Source organism: Cydia splendana, chromosome 16 (assembly GCF_910591565.1).
Source record: "Cydia splendana chromosome 16, ilCydSple1.2, whole genome shotgun sequence".
NCBI lineage: Eukaryota > Metazoa > Arthropoda > Insecta > Lepidoptera > Tortricidae > Cydia > Cydia splendana.
In genome coordinates this window covers 15,237,038-15,258,619 of record NC_085975.1, presented here as the reverse complement: position 1 = coordinate 15,258,619, position 21,582 = coordinate 15,237,038, and the positions used below count along the sequence as shown (strand labels likewise).

The 21,582-nt window shown below is 40.6% G+C and overlaps 1 protein-coding gene across 1 annotated transcript; it reads left to right on the top strand.

Moving 5' to 3' along the window:
- The first annotated feature begins 5,712 nt into the window (after positions 1-5,712).
- LOC134798460 (peptide-N(4)-(N-acetyl-beta-glucosaminyl)asparagine amidase) lies at positions 5,713-20,106 on the top strand. Its single transcript, XM_063770900.1, has 12 exons — positions 5,713-6,097; positions 6,216-6,398; positions 7,908-8,073; positions 8,691-8,869; positions 10,634-10,816; positions 12,064-12,234; positions 12,769-12,920; positions 13,440-13,587; positions 16,125-16,245; positions 17,201-17,362; positions 19,173-19,329; positions 19,995-20,106. The coding sequence occupies exons 1-11, from the start codon at positions 5,885-5,887 to the stop codon at positions 19,322-19,324; spliced, it is 1,830 nt and encodes a 609-aa protein (XP_063626970.1). The 5' UTR covers positions 5,713-5,884; the 3' UTR covers positions 19,325-19,329; positions 19,995-20,106.
- The last annotated feature ends 1,476 nt before the right edge of the window (positions 20,107-21,582 follow it).

Genomic DNA, 21,582 nt, shown 5'->3' with positions numbered 1-21,582 from the left:
CATTAAAGGGCTTTTTTAATTATATTTTATTTATTGTTTTTAATTCCTTATCTACAAGCTCCTTATCCTTCTGCTTTTGAACAGCCGTTGATGGATTCAGCATCAAGCCACTAATCAATTCAGATATTTTATTCACCGCAGCAAATTCTAGAAGTCTACTCCAGTTTTTGGATGTACAATTGAGAGCTAACTTAGAGGCACACTGTTCTTTCAGATCATCCATTAGGTAGTATGAAGCTAGTAATAGTAGTGGCTCTAGGCCTTCATCAGGCAAAGTGCAGAGGTACATATAGTCCTTCAAGTGCTGGAGGGTCTGCTGAGTGACTCCCTCTCTCTGGACACAGCCCTCCGTTGCCTCCTTCCACTCTTTCTTTAACATCGCTCGGAACACATCACTATGGGCCGCCAGGTATGTTCTGTGGACGGCCACGCTACCATCAGCTGCACTCAAGTTAAAGTCAGTAAAATCAACGTCATCATAAATCTTCTTAAGAAAGGATTCTTCCACCTTACTAGTAGTTATATTAATATTAATAACGTTTATATAGACATTATCTAATATTGTATCAGAACACAATCTCTCTCCAATCTTTTTCCATTTCCCATCACAGACCAATTCTGAATAAAATGGTATATCAGTTTCTTGACAAGATACTTTGACTTTGACTTTCCAGTCTTCACCTATTTTACGGTTCCATGATATGATACTACATACAAGGGAGGATCCCATACCCTCGCATTCAAATTTTAAACGTACATTAGCCAAATCATTAACATTAAAATGATTTGTTATATGTTTCATTTCATCTTCATCAGAAAGACCAATAATACATGTGAGTTTCAAGAATGAATCCAGCTGTTGTTCCTTGACTTTTCTGAAACAAAAATGAATTTGATTTTGACTTCGTGTCCATTATCTTCAGTATAAAGTACTTACTAAATAATTTCATCAACAATGCATGGCTTTGCAGTGCCTCCGAAAGCAAGTAAAGGCATTCATTTCCCGAACAGGTATGTATGTATTTATACTTACACTGTTATCGGCATGATGTAGGTACTAATACAGTTAATAACGTACCACTAATTGAATACACGCTTATCAAGAAAAAGTACAACTTTGAACTCAAATTTGACTTTAATTTAATTACTTCTCGCAACAACTTTGGTCAACTGAATTCAATAACGGATTTCTGTCGTTCATTATCATTATGTGAATCATGTGAATTCTGTCTGATAAAGTAGGTAGAGAGAGGTAGCGTAGGTAGGTACCTAGATTTTGGCATTGACAGGTAGGGTTACCTACAAGAAAAAACCGGCCAAGTGCGAGTCGGGCTCGCGCACGAAGGGTTCGGAACCATTACGCAAAAAACAACAAAAAACCGGCCAAGTGCGAGTCGGACTCGCGTTCTAAGGGTTCCGTATATTACACAATTTTTAACAATCAGTGCCGGATTAAGATATTTTGATGCCCTAAGCATTTCTAGGTGCCCCCTCTCCCTAGGGTCATCAAGATTACATTGATTTTTTGGTAAATTGAGAGAAGTTCATTGCCGCATTACAGCTGAGAATGGAAATCAGTCACATAATTTTATCACGAAAATTGACAGTGCCGCAGCAGTAATGTTGCAACAGAGTACCTAATGCTGTTGCAGTCGCCACCCGAATGTCACCTTTATCATAGCTTAGAAAGTAATAGAAACGCGAGCGAAGCGAGCGCGGAAATTTTTCGATATAAAAACGCAATATGATAGACAGTTGTACATTTTTACTTTTAGTATGGAAATCAGTCACATCATATTATCACGGAAGTTGACAGTACTGCAGCAGTAACGTTGCAACAGAGTAATGTTGCTGCAGTCGCCACCCGAATGTCACCTTTATCATACCTTATAAAGTTATTGAAAACGCGAGCGAAGCGAGCGCGAAAATTTTTCGATATAAAAACGCAATTATAGTTTTAGTCCCAACCAGGCGCGAATCCAGGATTTCATACAGAGAAGGGATGGGACAGTTTTCTATCAGCCTAGCTTCGCATAGGGCTCGATATTTAAGGGTCTCAGCGAGGTTGTTTTCATGCATAAAATATGCAAGAAAGCAGAGCTTGGAATTTAATTGGCGAAGTGTGAGAAAGGCAGTAGGCCCAGCTGCGAAAGAGGAAAGCTTGGATTTGGATCCACGCCCAAGTGTAATTAAGGCAGAAGATCAACTTTGCCGTAAGGCAGAAGGCCTCGCATAAGACCTAACGCCGAACCGCAAAAGAGTGGGTTGAAATCGAATCTATGCATGTAATCACGACTCTTCTACTGCGACCGATTGTTTCCCAAAGAATTACGCGCCATTATTTTTGCAAATTAGCTTTTGGACAGCTAAAAAAATCGTGTGGTAAAAACGATGTGTCTGTCCCTAATTTTAAAATTTGTTCACCTTTTTCAACCTGGCATTTTGGTGCCCCCATCACCAATTACTCTAAGAAAACTACTACTCTAAGTAATCCGGCACTGTTAACAATGTATTTTTTATGTGAAACGTGAGTGAAATCTCTTTAAAAAATCCGTAGGGGTCGGATCAAAAACTGTAATTAAGTCCGACTCACGCTTGACTGTACATTTCTAATAGGTTTTCCTGTCATCTATAGGTATAGACCAATTTTATGTATTTTTTTTTAAATTTAAGACCTAGTAGTTTCGGAGATAAGGGGGGGGGAATGGTCATTTTTTGCCTATTTTCTTGAATAACTTCTAAACTGTTTATTCGAAAATTATAAAAAAAATATATTTGAGATCCTTACAATAAGCTCTTTCATTTGATATGTAACATGATATAGTTTGAAATCTTAAATTTTTTCATTTTTTCATTTACCCCCCAAAAGTGGCCCCCATGTTTAAAATTCATTTGTTTACGTTACATGTCCGTATTTGGGTCACAAACTTACATATGTGTACCAAATTTCAACTTGATTGGTCCAGTAGTTCCGGAGAAAATCGGCTGTGACAGACGGACAGACAGACAGACAGACAGACAGACAGACAGACAGACAGACAGACGCACGAGTGATCCTATAAGGGTTCCGTTTTTTCCTTTTGAGGTACGGAACCCTAAAAATCAGGTCAGGTCCCCTCCACGGATTATGGAGCGGGCTTTATAGCGGCAGCAGTAATACATCATCTGTGAAAATTTCAACTGCCTAACTATCACGGTTCATGAGCTACAGCCGGGTGACAAACAGACGTGACCATTATGGCAAATGAAAGTACCTGCGAAAGAAAAGTAGGAAAAATAGGATAGAGATACGAAATTGATCATGACAGAGGTATGAAAATGTTTAATTAATTACTTCTGACTCCAATTATTACTTCAATGTTGATGTTGAATTACATAACAATAATAAAATAAGTAATTAACAATAAAATTAAAAATAAAATAATGGTTATTGTGCCATTTTCTTATTCTTTCACCTGCACATTTTGCTATCCAGTGCTGAATTTACCAGCATTATAACAAAAATCTATTCTGATAATTTGTTCTCCACTGCAAACTCAAGGAGGTTGCTCCACTTTACTTGTAGTTTACTAGTTTAGAACTATCTAGCTTCTATTCATCAATTCTGCTTTTAATCATCAATCAAGTAGTATGACGCTAACAAAAGTCTTCTTTCTTAACTGTTACTTGACTCTTTTTTCTTAAAAGGCTTCTTTCTTAACAACAATATTGTAATGGTTATTGTCATTTTTTGTTTTTTCACCTGCACATTTTGATGATCTTCAATGTCCACTGCTGAACTTACCAGCATTGTAGCAGAAATCAATTCTGATAATTTGTTCTCCACTGCAAACTCGAGAAGGCTGCTCCATTCTCCTGACTTGTAGTTTAGAACTATTTTAATATTCTTTTAATCATCAATCAAGTAGTATGATGCTAACAAAAGTAATGCCTTCTTTCTTACTTATAACAACAATAATTAATGGTTATTGTGCCATTTTTTGTTTTTTCACCTGCACATTTTGATGATCTTCAAGGTCCACTGCTGAACTTACCAGCATTATAGCAGAAATCAGTTCTGATAATTTATTCTCTACAGCAAACTCGAGAAGGCTGCTCCATTCTCCTGACTTGTAGTTTAGAACCAGCCTTGATAAGCAATCTGCTTTTAGATCATCAATCAAGTAGTATGATGCTAACAAAAGTAATGCCTTCAGTCCATCATCTGGCAGTTTTCGGAGGTACATATACTGCTTCAGGTACCGAAGAGTTTGCAGAGTGACCCCCTCAATCTCAATTCGGCCTTCCGTTGTCTCCTTCCATTCATGGCTAAGCATAGCTCGGAATACATCACTGTGAGCTGCTAGTATGACCCTGTGAACGGCTATGCTGCCCTCAGCAGCACTCAAGTTGAAGTCCGTAAAATCAGCATCATGATAAATTTTGACAGGGTAAAAATCTTCAACCTTGCTTGCAAAAATTATAATATTCAATAGGCATGTGCGATACTTGTCAACGGCTATATCACAGTTTTGTTTACTGCCAAACTGTGTCCATTTATCTAGCAAGACGTGTGAATGAAATGGCACATCCGTATCTTGGCATGACACAATCACTTTGACTTTATTCTTATTTTCTAGTGGCAGAGCAAGAATGTTGCATGCTAGAGGGGATACTTGATTTTGCACCCTAAAATGCATCCGCACTTTTGCCAAGTTATTAACAACAAAATCCTGAGTTTGCTCCTGACATTGGATTCCAAAAATGCTAACCAAGCATCTGAGTTTTGAGAAAGCTCCAACATGCTGCTCATGGACACATCTGGAAGTAAAAAATACATTTTATTATTGGCTTTTCATAATTCATATAAAAGTACATGTACCTAAATGAAAATCACATTATACAAGAACAAGGAAATAATATTAAGTACATGGAATTAGCTTTGGCGTATTTGCTGGCGCATATTTTTTTTTTTTTTCAACATATAATGCAAGCAAGGTCAGAGCAAGAATATGCTTGTAACACCAAGTAGGTTTAACTATCCAAAGCCCTAATATCGAGGTAAAAAGGTTCGCTTTACATTAAGCCCGGTACGTCAATGTTTTTCCTTCCCCGGGTTCGATGCCCTACGCTAGAGTAACAGAAAATGCAACAAATAATTGTTGCTGAGTTGTATCTCCCGAAGAGTTGAGCTATTAATTATCTGAGTGCTAATGCTAAATTGCTAAATTGTCCTATCGTAGTCCTAAAGTTCGCGGCAAAAAATATTTCTTCCTATACTAACAAATACAATAACGTTATTCTGTCATACTTACATTTTTATGGGCATGATGCATTTAATGTTTTCCCGTTATACTCTAGCAATTCTTCTTATTGCTCTACAAATGAAATAATTATTGAATGATAAGTTTTGTTACAAAGCAAAGACGGCAAGACTTTCAAACATACTTCAAATTTTATTGACATAAACAATTTCAATAAACTTTTTTCCAATTAGTTTTCATAAGGCCTCTACACACGTTGCCACAAATGTCACCCGAATTTAAAAAAAAAAATACACTGGCAGCCCAAAATAGTAAAAATCCCCGCCATTAAACTAACAGTGTTTCTAGCGTTTGTTTTATGTCGAAGATATATTTATATATAAGCATGCACAATGTTGAAAAGTATAAATCTTGTATGAAGTTATATATGTTGCTTTTATGAAAAAATATATTTTTGAATAAAAAAATAACTCAATATTATTTCGGAACGAAGTAACCTTGGGACAATCTGACATTGACAGCGCGATGACAAGTCATAAATTGACAAGTACAGCTGAGAACGACTTCGAAATGAGTTAGTCAACATATTGATAACAAATAAAAATCCACCCGCAACACTCCTAAGCCTAAATACAGACAAAATGGAAGATATAGCCCGTCTTGCCTTGGTGGAACAAAGCTTAGGAGGTGTAGACAGCTTCAGTAAAATTCTGTATGAACTTCTTAACGTGATATATCAGATTTTGGAAAACCCTCACGATTACGAGCTAAGGACGTTGAAGAGCGAGGTTTTGAAGAAAGTTTTACATTCCGAGGCATTCACAGATTACCTTAAATACGTCGGATTTCGTTCGGTGAGTTGTGCAGAGCGTTTCGTCTACAAAAAGTTAAAAACATTATATTCACTGTCAACTTCTATGTTCTTTCATTAAATATCTCCAGATGCTATAAAATGTGTCTTTCATATACCAGGATGGCAATGTGTATGTGTACCCAAAAGAAGAGACTTTGAGTAAGCTGCGGATAGCGCAGGCAGCCATAGAGCGTAAGATTTACTTCTGTTGCGGCTCGGTAAGCCGCGTAAGATCACGCCCCATACGCTCTAACCACAGTCTGCAACCGAAAAAAGTTAAATTTGCTCCATCTAATGTACTGGTAAGTTTTTAAATGCACCAAATGAATTAAATACTTTTTCTGAAATTCAATCATCCTTTAATTCAGCGGTCGGCAACAAGCGGCCCGCGAGCCTCCCTGGCTAGTTTGTACCGTAAAACGGGGTGAAAAGACACGATTTTCAACTTCAAGGACGTTTTTCGCCAATAATCCAAATGATAAAAGTAATAATTTTGATATCATTGTTTGAGTCTTGGTTAGTTCTTCAATTTTGCATCTGTGAAATAAATTTTTACCTACCCAATTCAGAGAAAATCAAAGAAAACTACCTGTTTTCTCCATATCCTTAAAACGGGGTCGATAGATACAAGAAAGGGGTGAATAGAAATATTAAGTTTTAGCTGTCATAGGCATCGAATTTGGTCATTATTATGTGGATACTCTATTGGCAAATGGTATATATATCTGTTAAACAGCTATTTAACACAAAATTATTTTTTCGTGTCTTTTAACCCCCAAGGCGTGTCTTTACACCCCTTTGTTGTATCTAATCACCCCCTATGGCGTAACTGTTCACCCCATATGCGTGTCCACTGACCCCTTTAACACGTAAATTTGCTTGTTATTGGTTTTTTGCAAAAAAATGCTTTATTATAGAGAAAATTAGTGATATTATATATTATTTAGGTACTACAGATACTATATTACCAGGTTAGCTAACTTTTACTTAGTTAATGTCAAAACATTTACCGCTAGAACAAAGTTCAGACAGGCTTCATTTCTTACCTTGGCGAGATCTTACTTTAGAGTCAAAAAAATCTAACTTTTAGGCAGTTTGATTACGTTCTTTTGGTATCAATGTAGAGAATAAATAGTCTACTTTATACGCATTCCAAAAAATCTAATTTTAGAGTTGTATGTTTTTAAATATAACAACTTGAAAGAAAGAGTTCAAAATTTCTCTATTCACCCCGCGATTTCTGTTCACCCCGTTTTACGGTATGTAATATTGACAAATGACAATGTCTGATAAAGTCATAAATATTAACAAAGTGCGGCCCGCGCCTTGGCTGCTAAAAGGTTGCCGACTGCTGCTTTAATTGATGGAATATGTAATTTTAGTAAATTATTCTATTTTTTCAACATGCAACCTTTTTTGTGTTAACTTTATACAATACTTTCATTTCAGTCTAGTTAATCCTCATAAGGTGGCTTTAAGATGTTATGTATATATTTAAATCTAATTGGAAAAATACATTCCGATAAGGGATGTCACGCCGCACACAATAGGCGTGGCATTCAAAGGGTTTAAAGTTTTCTTTCCAAACAACAACTTTGCCATTACATTTAGTTATTATCACCACTCGGCATGAAAGTGCAATGACAGTATCTCACACACAAGATACCTATTCTGCCCATCCCTTTTTAATTTATATGGTTAGTCTATTTTGGGCATGAGATAATGTTGTGGCACTCTCATGTTCATACTACATATATATGTAAATATCAGGCGGATTCATAACAAATGCGTAAAGATATATTGATACACAGATAACCAAGAACCCATTCCTGCTAAAAATCGAGATGCTGTTCAACAACATGATCCAGTATGAAAGCGAAGAGCTGCAGGAGCTAGCGCGGGAACAGATACCGATGGTGACGCTGCAGCTGATGGCCCTGGACCGGGTCCGGGAGCAGCAGAAGAAGATTAAATCTGGTAATTTACTATTTTTAACACGGAACTACGCTCCAGAACTTGAGTATTAGATGTAGGCGTCAAGACCGCTAAGATTAAATTGGACTGGGCTGGACATGTCTGCCGCATGCACCCAGAAAGGTGGGCCAAAATGTTCACTGAGTGGGACCCTCAGAACACAATAAACGTGCAGGCCGGGGTGCAGGCAGACCGAAAAGGAGATGGCGGGGCGACTTGGACGCATTCTACCCCAAATGGTGGGAAAATGCCGATGACAGGGTCGAGTGGAGAAAACGAAGACAGGTTTTGCCTAATAAAAAAAATAGGCTAATAATAAAAATACTATTTTTACGACGACGAGGTTAAGCTTTAACGTATTTGATAGCAGAGAGTGGTTAAGCGTTATCACAAACGTCAAACTTCTACGAAATTATGACGCTTGAAATACCACTTGCACACTCTGTGCTATCAAATACACTGCAGCGTTAGCTTAGCGTGACTTTATCCATGCTAATTTTAATTTTTATACAAGCAGAAACGTCGACGAAATAAATCCCCACACCTAAGACCCAAGACAGTAATTTTTCCACTTTTAAATTTATCCATGCTGTTTCTAAAACCTAGAAAACGTCTTCCAGGTGAAACAAAAGAGTACGACCTCTCGTTCGACGTGGCCCTGCTGTTAGAGCTACTCGGCTGGTTCAAGTACAAGTATTTCTCGTGGGTGGACAAGCCGGAGTGCGGGTCTTGCGCCGGACAGACTAACTTCGTGCGCGCGCAGTCCATGCGCGTCGGCAACGAGACCTGCAATGTTGAGGTACTAATACCAGGCGTGACTCACTCCGCGATGTCGTCGCTGCGCAAGTACATGTGGCCCACACTAATTTTGGTGTCTAGCAGTAGTAGTTGCCGCGCACGGCTACGGAACGGACGACGCCACCTAGTGGTCATATCTGTCGTAATAAACGCGTTTTGTTAGAGAGTGAGCCTTCTGTACCTAGTCAGGCCTCCGTCACACGCTCAAGGCCACGCGCTATATGCCTACCGCTCGGCGTATCGTCGACGATACAACCGACAGAGGGCCGCCGAACGCCCGCCTCAGCGGCCGTACCGCATTGCACCGCGCGTTTCCCGCGCTTATGCTTCGAAATGCCGAAACCACGTAATTATTGTGCAGTAGATGGGTGAAAAAGTAAAAAAATAAAAACCGGGCAAGTGCGAGTCGGACTCGCGCACGAAGGGTTCCGTACCATAATGCAAAAAATAAAAAAAATAAAAAAGGAAAAAAAAACGGTCACCCATCCAAGTACTGACCACTCCCGACGTTGCTTAACTTTGGTCAAAAATCACGTTTGTTGTATGGGAGCCCCATTTAAATCTTTATTTTAGTCTGTTTTTAGTATTTGTTGTTATAGCGGCAACAGAAATACATCATCTGTGAAAATTTCAACTGTCTAGCTATCACGGTTCGTGAGATACAGCCTGGTGACAGACGGACGGACGGACGGACGGACGGACAGCGAAGTCTTAGTATAGGGTCCCGTTTTACCCTTTGGGTACGGAACCCTAAAAACAAAGGAAAAAGCCTATAATAAAAATTAATCTTTTTATGGCGGGCTAAAGGTCCCACTCCCACCTGAAAGTTTAATAATTATATTGAAGGGTTACAAAAAGTATTTTTAAATAACTTTGACGACGTAATAATTAATCGGCCTGGTTACAACTTTTAAAAACCGTTGATTGTCCGTTGCTTTGCTCCTGAATATTTATTAAAATTATTTACGCGATTTAGGATATTTTCAACTACTTATTAAATTTTAATAACAGAGAATTCCGAGAAGTGAAAAAATTATAAATCATTATATTAAAACTAAAACATATTTGATTCGCAACATTCGTTTTATTATTACAATAATCATCATAGGTAGGGTAGCTACAACCCTAGCGCATTCTTACGATGACGCGTTGGCACGTGACTCGAACGGCGGGCAACACAGTCTCGACTCTTTGTGCGCGTAATTATGGTACATTTCTTCTTGTCCTGAGCAGCAGGTATTATTATTAAGGTTCTGTAGGCTATTATAGCGTAGGTATTTTTGCTTTTGTTTGGGAATGAAGTATCTGTTACGTAGTAACTATTTATTAATCTGTGACCTAGTACTATTATTTATTTTGTGCTAATACTAACATTATTATCAAGTGTGAATAGTCTAGAAACGAACCCCTTGGAACCAGGAGACTATTGTTAGGGCTGGTTCAAGTACAAGCAGAGGGGAGACACTCCTTTCGGGCAAACTCGGCTCCATTCGGCTCAGCATTGCTCCGAGCAATTATTAGGGTTGGCACCACTTGACATCCAATTGCGTGCACGACCACAGATAAGATAAAGACTTGAATTTCACCACACCCCTAAACACACCATCAAATAGCCGAACCTTAAATAGCCGAAAGGTATAGTGTTATACATTAGAAAGGGATATCATGATTCGTCCCTGAATCGCTGTCAAACTTCGGTTTTCCGTTTAAACCGTAAAATTATTGTAATCCCATTACTTCCGTTGAGTGTCGTCCATTGTTTCAGATATACTCCTGCCAATCCTGTCACACGGAAACGCAGTTCCCCCGTCACAACGACCCGCGCACTTTACTCCGCACAAGGAAAGGCCGGTGTGGCGAGTGGGCCAACTGTTTCACGCTGCTGTGTCGAGCTTTGTCGTACGAGACGAGATACGTGTATGACACCACCGACCATGTGTGGTGCGAGGTAATAGTTTAATTATGTCATTAGTAATAACACTCCCTTGGTGCCCATATCCCTCAGGCAGTGCTCACGCTTTACTTGTCACAAGAAAAGGCCGGTGTGGCGAGTGGGCCAACTGTTTCACGCTGCTGTGTCGAGCTTTGTCGTACGAGACGAGATACGTGTATGACACCACCGACCATGTGTGGTGCGAGGTAATAGTTTAATTATGTCATTAGTAATAACACTCCCTTGGTGCCCATATCCCTCAGGCAGTGCTCACGCTTTACTTGTCACAAGAAAAGGCCGGTGTGGCGAGTGGGCCAACTGTTTCACGCTGCTGTGTCGAGCTTTGTCGTACGAGACGAGATACGTGTATGACACCACCGACCATGTGTGGTGCGAGGTAATAGTTTAATTATGTCATTAGTACTAACACTCCCTTGGTGCCCATATCCCTCAGGCAGTGCTCACGCTTTACTTGTCACAAGAAAAGGCCGGTGTGGCGAGTGGGCCAACTGTTTCACGCTGCTGTGTCGAGCTTTGTCGTACGAGACGAGATACGTGTATGACACCACCGACCATGTGTGGTGCGAGGTAATAGTTTAATTATGTCATTAGTAATAACACTCCCTTGGTGCCCATATCCCTCAGACAGTGCTCACGCTTTACTTGTCACAAGAAAAGGCCGGTGTGGCGAGTGGGCCAACTGTTTCACGCTGCTGTGTCGAGCTTTGTCGTACGAGACGAGATACGTGTATGACACTACAGACCATGTGTGGTGCGAGGTAATAGTTTAATTATGTCATTAGTAATAACACTCCCTTGGTGCCCATATCCCTCAGGCAGTGCTCACGCTTTACTTGTCACAAGAAAAGGCCGGTGTGGCGAGTGGGCCAACTGTTTCACGCTGCTGTGTCGAGCTTTGTCGTACGAGACGAGATACGTGTATGACACTACAGACCATGTGTGGTGCGAGGTATAGTTACTATAGTTTTCACTTATTATGAGTAAAGAAAAGTACAAAATAATTTCAAAAAGTTTTTCACTAAAATTTCATTTTTGGTACAAGATTTTATCGCTAACTGTACTTTTCTTTCCACAGGCAACTAATACTCAACGATACAATTCTAAAAACCCCAAACACAATTAGGTTGTGTTGTTTTATCACAGAGTTCCTATGGCCACCTCGTGTCTCCATCATCAGATCAGCTCGATGGTACCATATATTGTACTAAACTAGTACTAAAACAATTATTTTTTCGTTTCAGATTTTCGACGTAGAATCAAACCAATGGCTCCACGTGGACCCGTGCGAGGGCAAATTCAATACGCCTCTCATGTACTGTCACGGCTGGGGCAAAAAGTTGTCATACGTCATAGCCGTGTCACGGGACGACCTTCAGGATGTGACGTGGAGATACACTATGCACCATAAAGAGGTGAGCTCTATTTAATATGAAATAAGGTTTAGTTTTGGGCAAACTCAATACACCTCTTGTGTACTGTCACGGCTGTGGCAAAAAGTTGTCATACGTCATAGCCGTGTCACGGGACGATCTTCAGGATGTGACGTGGAGATACACTATGAATCATAAGGAGGTGAGCTCTATTTAATATGAAATAAGGTTTAGTTTTGGGCAAACTCAACACACCTCTCATGTACAGTCACGGCTGGGTCAAAAAGTTGTCATACGTTATCGCCGTGTCACGGGACGATCTTCAAGATGTAACATGGCGATACACTATGGACCATAAGGAGGTGAGCTCTATTTATTATGAAATAAGATTTAGTTAGTTAGTTTAGTGAAACTCAACACGCCTCTAATGTACTGTCATGGCTGGGGAAAAAAGCTGTCATTACTTATTACTGCCACGGTTGTGACATCAGGTTGTCTTATTCTATGTAATCGCCGTGTCACATGTCAGTATGGATCATAAGGAGTTTTATTATAATTAAATGTTCGTTTTTCCAGGTACTCACTCGTCGGAATCTGTGCAGCGAGAGAGAGTTACTATCAACAATTCTGTCCCTTCGCGAGCACCGACAGCGGCAAGTGTCGGCGGCGAGACGGAGCTGCCTCGCGCGCCGCACGCTGCAGGAACTTGTACAGCTTATGGTAGAAAGGTACGAATAAGAGCTCATTTAGACCGTGCGAGAACTCGCATGCGAGTTTCATTACATTGCGGTTTTTGATCGGTCGGTTGAATTGGACGTAACCAACAGTCCGCAATGTTACTAAAATCGCATGCGAGTTCGCGCGCCGTCTAAATCAACTCTAAAGCTGGAACATTATGGTTGGGCTATCACAGGGGTCGGCAACCGCGGCTCTTTGGAGGTACAATTGCGGCTCTTTACGTGACCCATAAAATGAACCCTTGAGAGTTCTTACACCACTGAAAACAACATTTGCGGCTCTAAGCTTCCTTAAACAGGTGATTTCTATTGCAGTTGACTCTTCTCAAAACTCTATCGACCCCTGGGCTAGGGTTACCAGATGTCAGGAATTTTCCTGACATGTCAGGAATTTTGGCCGTTTGTCAGGAATGCGGCCGGAATACGAAGATGTCAGGAATTTTACTGAATTAACAGACTTTTCTATTATAATACTCTTTTTTAATACAATCAAATTCCCTGTTGTTTCAGAAAACCGAGCGAGTACGAATCGCACGGGCGGATATCGGGCGAACGAGCGTGGCGAACACAGCGGGGGGAGGCGGGGAGACACACGTTCAAACTGACAAGCAAGGGCACATACGAGATCAAGTACTATTCCGCGCTCGACAAATATGAGGTACTTCTTCTTCCTCGCGTTATCCCGGCATTTTGCCACGGCTCATGGGAGCCTGGGGTCCGCTTGACAACTAATCCCATGATTTGACGTAGGCACTAGTTTTTACGAAAGCGACTGCCATCTGACCCAGAGGGGAAACAACTAGGCCTTATTGGGATTAGTCAGGTTACCTCACGATGTTTTCCTTCACCGAAAAACAACTGGAAAATTTCAAATGATGTTTCGTACATAAGTTCCGAAAAACTCATTGGTACGAGCCGGGGTTTGAACCCGCGACCTCCGGATTGAAAGTCGCACGCTCTTACCGCTAGGCCACTTAGCGCTTTATACATAGACAAATATGAGGTACTGTTTAGAATAGGGGATATTACTGCAATGTTCTGCCGCCAGAGTGCAGCACTACCGACTAGTAAATTCATAGACTAACTTATACATACTGTGCCTTAAACTGTTTTTTGACAAGTTTTCACAGACAATAAAATATGACATTGATGCATCAAGGCGGTTTGTTAACAAGGGCCTACCGGTAAACGCGAAAATCGAAATTTAGTCACATATCTGCCTCTTTATCGCTCGAATATGCAAGAGTGATAGACAGATTAGATAAATAAATTTCGATTTTCTTGTTTCGCGGTAGGCCGTGTGATTGACGTGACGTGTGATGTGTCAATGTGGTTTGTTTACTGTATGTGCCACAAAGGTGCCACCTACGCAGAGCTTTGCCTAATATTCCCTATTAATTGAACTCAAAAACTTGAAAATAATTAAAGTGTGGGGTTTTAAAGCGCTAATGTGTCTAATGACACCCTTTTAGACTAACACATGCTACTGATTGTTATTAAATAACCTACCTACTCATTTAGGTTAAAATGCATGGTGCCTTGAAAAACCTAGTATTATAATTTTGGCCTTATTGCACCGCCGTACGGGCCCGCGATATCATAGGTATTGAATTGTTATTTTTACCAAAAACAAAGTAATCGGCCAGAAAAATAATACTACCCTTAGAGCATTTAATAACTGGAGTGGCCATTAAGAGCTTACCCCTCTGCCGAAAATCTTGCACAATTGTGCAAACTTTTGTATGGACTGACATGGCTATTTGTACGTTACGTACAAATCGTGTAGAAATAGCAATACGTTTGACGTCCCCTCCCCCGCATAAATCGGCAGACTGTTTCGTAAAGAAAATGACAGCGATGACATCTCCAGTTACTAAATACTCTAAGCTACTGCTGTACAGATAAAACTTCCGACAAAACCGAAGTTTGACAGCGATTCAGGGACGAATTATGTTATTCCCTACCCTTTCTAATGTATCGCACTATCCCTTTCGGCTATTTAGAGTTGTCAAATAACGTATCTTAATTTTTAACAAGCAGAAACGTCTGCGAACGATGCTCTTAAGCTTAGAATAAATTTGAAAGTGGAATAATTACTGTCTTGGGTGAGACTTGAACTCACAACTTCTGGATCGATACTCCAGTGCTCTGCCATCTGAGCCACCAAGACCTCATCCATAGCCAGCAAATCTTTCCACCATACCATATTATGGGTCTAGGGGAAACTAGCGACATCTACCGTAAGAGTGTTACACTTCTTACACGGCTACAGGCTTAAAAAAAAAAGTATCTTATCTGTGGTTGTGCACGCAAAGGGACGTTAAGTTTTGACAACCCTAATAATAATTGCTCGTAGCAACGCTGAGCCGAACGGAGCCGAGAGCGTCCGAAAGGTCCAGTTACACCTCACTATTATAAGGGCCACTGCTCCATGCCACTAACCCGGGGTTAACCCGTTAAACCGTTAACCCAGTGTCAAGTTGTACTGGTAACCATGGCAACTCCAGGTTTAACCGGTTTCAGGGGAGCATCGTGGTAGAATACTCGTGACCTCATGATGCTCCCCAAAAACGGCAGAGGGTAACGCCGCAGGGGAATTTAGTGGGTATTCTCCTCCCCTCCCTCTGAGTAACAGAGGAAATACGGGAGGAGCGAGTCCCACATACCACCCCATCCCCAACGGGCCTTCGCAGCCCGGGGGCGAGATACGTATAGTAGTTTGGGTTACAAGGGATCAAAATGATATATTTCCGTCAAGGGCGTACACTGAATCCTGAATGAAGCGATGGATTCTAAAGTAGAATCCTGAGCGTAATGAGGGATTCAAGTGTTAACGCCCAAGACGAAATAATTTTGATACCGTGTGACACATACTGCTTTTCACATCAACTATGAGGAAATTAAAAAAAACACTTAGTGTTGACACAATTATCATGTTTCAAAATATTATTCAAGCTAAAAAAAGAATGGAAAAAATAAGGATAAATAGTGTCCTAGAACATAAAAGTGCCACTTTGATCCCCCCTAGCAGGGAGGAAAAGTGCCACTTTGATCCCTCCTAGCGGGGAAGAAAAAGCCCTTTTCCGAATAGGTGACGTGAAAAATGTATTTACCCCTGCGAGAAAAAAATGGTTTAACCGGTTAACCCCGGGTTAGTGGGATGGTGCAAGTGGCGCTAAGTTGTTGTTTTTGCAGGTCCTGTTGGATGGGAAGCTGATTCAGCAGATCGAATCGTGGGAGGCCGGCGTTTACGAGGCCCAGGATGTGTTCAGGAAGGTCGAACACGACTGGCGCATGGTCTACCTCGCCAGGGAAGGTATATATAACAGCTCCCAACGTAATTAAATTAATTTAGCTACAACTTTTAAGTGTGCTAAAAAATATACGACTTAAACTTTTCACATTACATTGAAAGTGTTATTTTTAGGGTTTCGTACCTCAAAAGGGAAAAACGGAACCCTTATAGGATTACTCGTGTCTCTCTCGATGTTTCTTAAAGCTCTCTCGGGTTTTTTAAAGCCATTTCATTCACGTTCCACATAAAAAAACCGGCCAAGTGCGAGTCGGTTCGCGTTCCAAGGGTTCTGTACATTACCCAATTTTTAACAATGTATTTTTATATGTGAACCGCGAGTGAATTGCCTTTAAAAAACCCCGTAGGGGTCGGATCAAAAACTAAGTAATTAGTCTCGCTTGACTGCATATTTCTAATAGGTTTTCCTGTCATCTATAGGTAAAGAACTATTTTGTATATTTTTTTTTTAATTTTAGACCCAGTAGTTTCGGAGATAAAAGGGGGGAATGGTAATTTTTGGCTATTTTCTTAAATAACTTCTAAACTATTTATTTTAAAATAACAAAAAAATATATTTGAGATTTTCAAAATAAGTTATTTCATTTGATATGTAACACGATAAAGTTTAAAAAACATTATTTTTTAATTTTCTCATTTTCCCCTTAAAAGTGGCCTCCATGTTTAAAATTCATTTGTTTACTAGATGTCCGTCTTTGGGTCACGAATTTACATATGTGTACCAAATTTCAACTTAATTGGTCCAGTACTTTTGGAGAAAATGGGCTGTGACAGACGGACTGACAGACGCACGAGTGATCCTATAAGGGTTCCGTTTTTTCCTTTTGAGGTACAGAACCTTAAAAAAATTGGGTAGTGTACGGAACCCTTGGAACGCGAGTCCGACTCGCACTTGCCCCGTTTCTTAACTGTAGTTTCCACTTACACTTTCAGCTTTTCTGACGTTTATTTCCAACAGAGGGCGCGACATACGGCCGCGTGAGCTGGCGGCTCGAGGCAGGCGAGGGGCTGACTTGCACTTCGTTAGAAGCTGTGGTGCCGCGTACGGAATACGAGGACGGGCAAGTCACTGTGTCACTGCGATTTGACGACGCACCGGCTCAAACTGCACCCAAAAACGGTAAGTACAGTCGTACCGAAGACATATGTAACTTCGTATAAGATGAATAAAGTCTAAGGAAAAAACGTGCCTCGGAAATCTAGAAATCGTAATTCTCGGATAGATGCCGCACACACCTTTAGCCTATGCTCGGCTAGATGGCGTGACGACACCGTTTCATATTTAACAATTTTAACACATACTCGTAGATATCAGTGAATGAACATGGATCAAAATGATATAAAAATAATAAAATCATTTATCCATATATATACATTTTTTTGATAATTTTATACGCTTTCATTTTGAGTTTTAGTCGTGTGTCGATAGATGGCAGTAAATTTACTGTGACTACAAAATTTACAATGACAGGACCCCTCTGTCCTATCTATTCTTTTTGGTCGTACGGTTTTAAAATGTCGGAATCCATTTGAGAGATTATCTGCCGATGAATGGCATTGTTTTCTTCTGTTAAACCAAACCGCTAATTGCGTGTGCAAAGTAAAATTAACCCTTTAACGGCCAGAGTCTGATATATAAGACATTACATATCCAGCTCATTTCGCCACAGTCTGATAAATAAGACAAAAATATCTGATTTGGTTTTTACATCACATTTATAACTCCCGTAACCATGCCAACCTTACTCTGCGTGGTACAATTACTGCCGGTGGCGACACGAGCACGCTCGATCAAAACTTGCTGGCGGTTAAAAGGTTAATAGTTTAAAAAACACTAGAAAGACACGCTTGATGCCTGATCGTGTTCAAAGTCCATTACGTGACCTTTCTCACAAGTGCAAACACGACTATGATACGATATTCCATCATGGAATGCCAGTGCCTATCTTCCGGCTTCATCATCAGACCTTGAAACCTAATCGTGGTCAAAGTTCATTACAAGACTTTTCTAACAAATCCAAACACAGCTATGATATGATGTTCCATCATGAAGTTCCAGTTCATATCTTCCGGGTCCATCATCAGATCAGTTCGACAGTACCATATTATTGTATTGTTATCAGAACTACATACAGCTGCCAATTTTCATAACGCTACGATCCTTGGAAGATGGTTAAATTAGTTACCTTAGATTCCATTACATAGTTACATACAGGTCGACCTAATAAAAGTGTGTTATAAGTTTTTGGCAAAATTTGATTTTTGGTACAAGCTTTTATCGCCGACTGTACTTTTTTTTCCACAGGCAACTAATACTCATCGAGACTATTCTAAAAACCCCAAACACAATTATGTTTCGTTGTTTTATCACAGAGTTCCTATGGCCACCTCCGGTCTCCATCATCAGATCAGCTCGATGACACCATAATATTGCATTGTCACCCGACTTACGTATGTATGCAAAATTTCAGCTCAATCGGAAATCGGGAAGTGGATCAAATTTAACTTGCAGGATTTGATTACACACAGACAGACAGACAACGGTCAGGTGAAACTAAATAAAAGCTTGTACAAAAGCACTAACAAAAGATTCCATACAGATAACAACTTTACCGCTTAAAGAATAGAGTTATAATTAGAATAGCAGGTACTCGATACCCATAGGACCTTTTGGAATTTGGAGCCGTGGTCGCCCAGGTGTATGGTGTATGTCTGTTTCATGTTTAATTTCCAAAAGGTTCTATATCGAGAAGGTTCTATACTACTCTCTCCTTCAAGCGGTAAAGGTGATATTTGAGCGCTTTAAATTAAAAAAATGCCCCCAAACGCGAATACTTTCATGCCTTAACGCATTCTCTACCAGTCAACCAATGGGTTAAACCAGAAAGATTAAGTAGGTGCAGTGTCTTTTACTTTTATGTTGTTTACAGACCGGCTGACGTACTCGTGCCGCTGGTCGTCGTGCGTTGTGTCGGCGGCGCTGTCCGGCGGCGGCGGCGCGGGCTGGCAGCGCGCGCAGCTCGCGCGCCAGGCCGCCGCCGACACCGCACCGGCGCTCACTCTGCGCGCTGTACTGCAGTAGCTACAGTAAGTAGCTGTATATTTGTATAACCTGTTGACAGATCGGCTCACATACAGTGACCAGCAATAGTATGTTACTCTTCGAAAGCCGTAAAAATATCTGACACGATCTTATTTGTAGAGCCCTAAGAGCGTATCACATATTTTTGGCGCCTTCGAAGAGTAACATACTATAGCAGGTGACTGTACTTCTGCCGCTGGTCGAGGGAGCGTAAGACAGTCTACCTGCTAAGTATCATAAGAGCTAATGTAATAGCCGTAACAGACTACCGCACCGGACAATGACCTTGGTGCGGTCAAAATATCTCTTTCTCGCTCTAACTTATAGCTGCGTCCTTAACGCACGTACGGCGACCACCTTGCGCCATCGATACGTGCGCCGTACCGCACCAAGGACACGGTCCGGTACGGTAATCTGTAGACACTTTAAGGTTTCTTAGACCCATTTGCACCATTCCACTAACCCGGGGTTAACCGGTTAAACCTGGAGTTACCATGGTTACCAGTACAATTTGATTTTAACGGTTTAATCGGTTAACCCCGGGCTAGTGGGATGGTGCAAGTGGCGCTTAGTAGACTTAATAAAAGTAGCAATAAATATTAGCACTTATAACAAGACTACCCAAAAACATTTTTATCCGGCATTAAATATTAACATAACATTGTTTCAGATTTAGACATTCCTGTGCCTCGTCTGTCATCAAGTAAAACTGAGTTGTTACCTTAATATATTAAAACGACCATTGCAATTGCCTTCCATTAAATATTTAAAAAATAAGCACAAAAATAGTTTTTCTACTCGTTGACTTCGAGTTACTTCACCTAAACTGCAAAACGTAATTCAAGACCAAAAAAAGTGAGAAAATGTTGCCACTTTTTACTAGCGCGTCTTGTATTTATGTAAAATTAAGTAAATAAAAGTACTATTTTAAATAGTAGGAGTAAAATTACTAATAAATAAATTATCTTAGCGTGATTATTTATCAACAGGAATTTACTATTTTACAAACAAATTATTGCAGTGGCAACATTGTCTTCATTTTTTTGGTCTTGAATTACGTTTTGTAGTATAACTGCAACTGCAACGTTGGCGTTCAGTTCCATACAAGTTGCAGTCCGACTGCAGGCATAGTCGAATCGGGAGCTCCATAGACAAAAAATAGCTGTGTATGCAATTTCCATACAAATTGCAGTGGGGTTGCAATCCGTCTGTATCGGCCCGTAGTGGGAACGCGGCCTGACAAGAAAAGTTAAAACTCGACTGGCTACAATAATTGTTTGTAAAGCAAGGGGAATATATATTTTTACAGTACATATGGTCCTATTTTCCCGCACTAGTGCGTAAATAGCGATGTCAAAAGTTTAAAGGGCCATATGTACTGTAAAACGTTGTACGATACACGTGCGAATAGGTAATTCGCAACTCGTTTCGAATTTCCTCTTTTCCGCACTTGTATCGTAAATAACTATTACCTTAGTCACAGAATAAATAATAGTACTAGGTACAAAAGACTCGCTCTCTAACAAAACGCGTCTGTTACGATCAGCACAGATATGGCCGCTAGGTGGCGACAGCGCCACGCGCGGCTTATGGCTTTCCCCAAAATTGGTGTGGAACGGATGTACTTTTAGCTACCTGTAGCAAAGCGACGAAATCGCGGAGTGAGCCACGCCTGCCTTAGTCCTCATTACGTTACTGATCAAGTTAATTAGTATCTTGGTTACTTCCTACTTACTACCCTAGTAGCATTTTCGTTGGGGCCCACGGTGCCAACGGTAGGGAAAACGTTGGGATGAGGTTCGTTCCGTAGCCAACATTAATTTTGTATTGGCCCACCATCGCATTTACCAACATTCGCTGTGGCACAGATGCCCAACAATGGGCCTTTGTGTATTTTGGTACCGTTGGCTAAACAACGATAATATTCGTTGGCCCAATGATGACATATATCGCATTTACCAACATTGGCAGTGGCAGTGATGCCCAACAATGGGCCTTTGCGTATTTTGCCACCGTTCGCTAAACAACGATAACATTCGTTGGCCCAATGGTGACGAATACCGCATTTACCAACATTGGCTGTGGCACGGATGCCCAACAATGGGCCTTTGTGTATTTTGGTAACGTTGGCTAGTCAAGGATATCATCCGATGGCCCAATGATGACAAATATCGCATTTACCAACATTGGCTGTGGCACTGATACCCAACAATGGGCCTTTGTTTATTTTGGTAACGTTGGCTAATCGACGATATCAT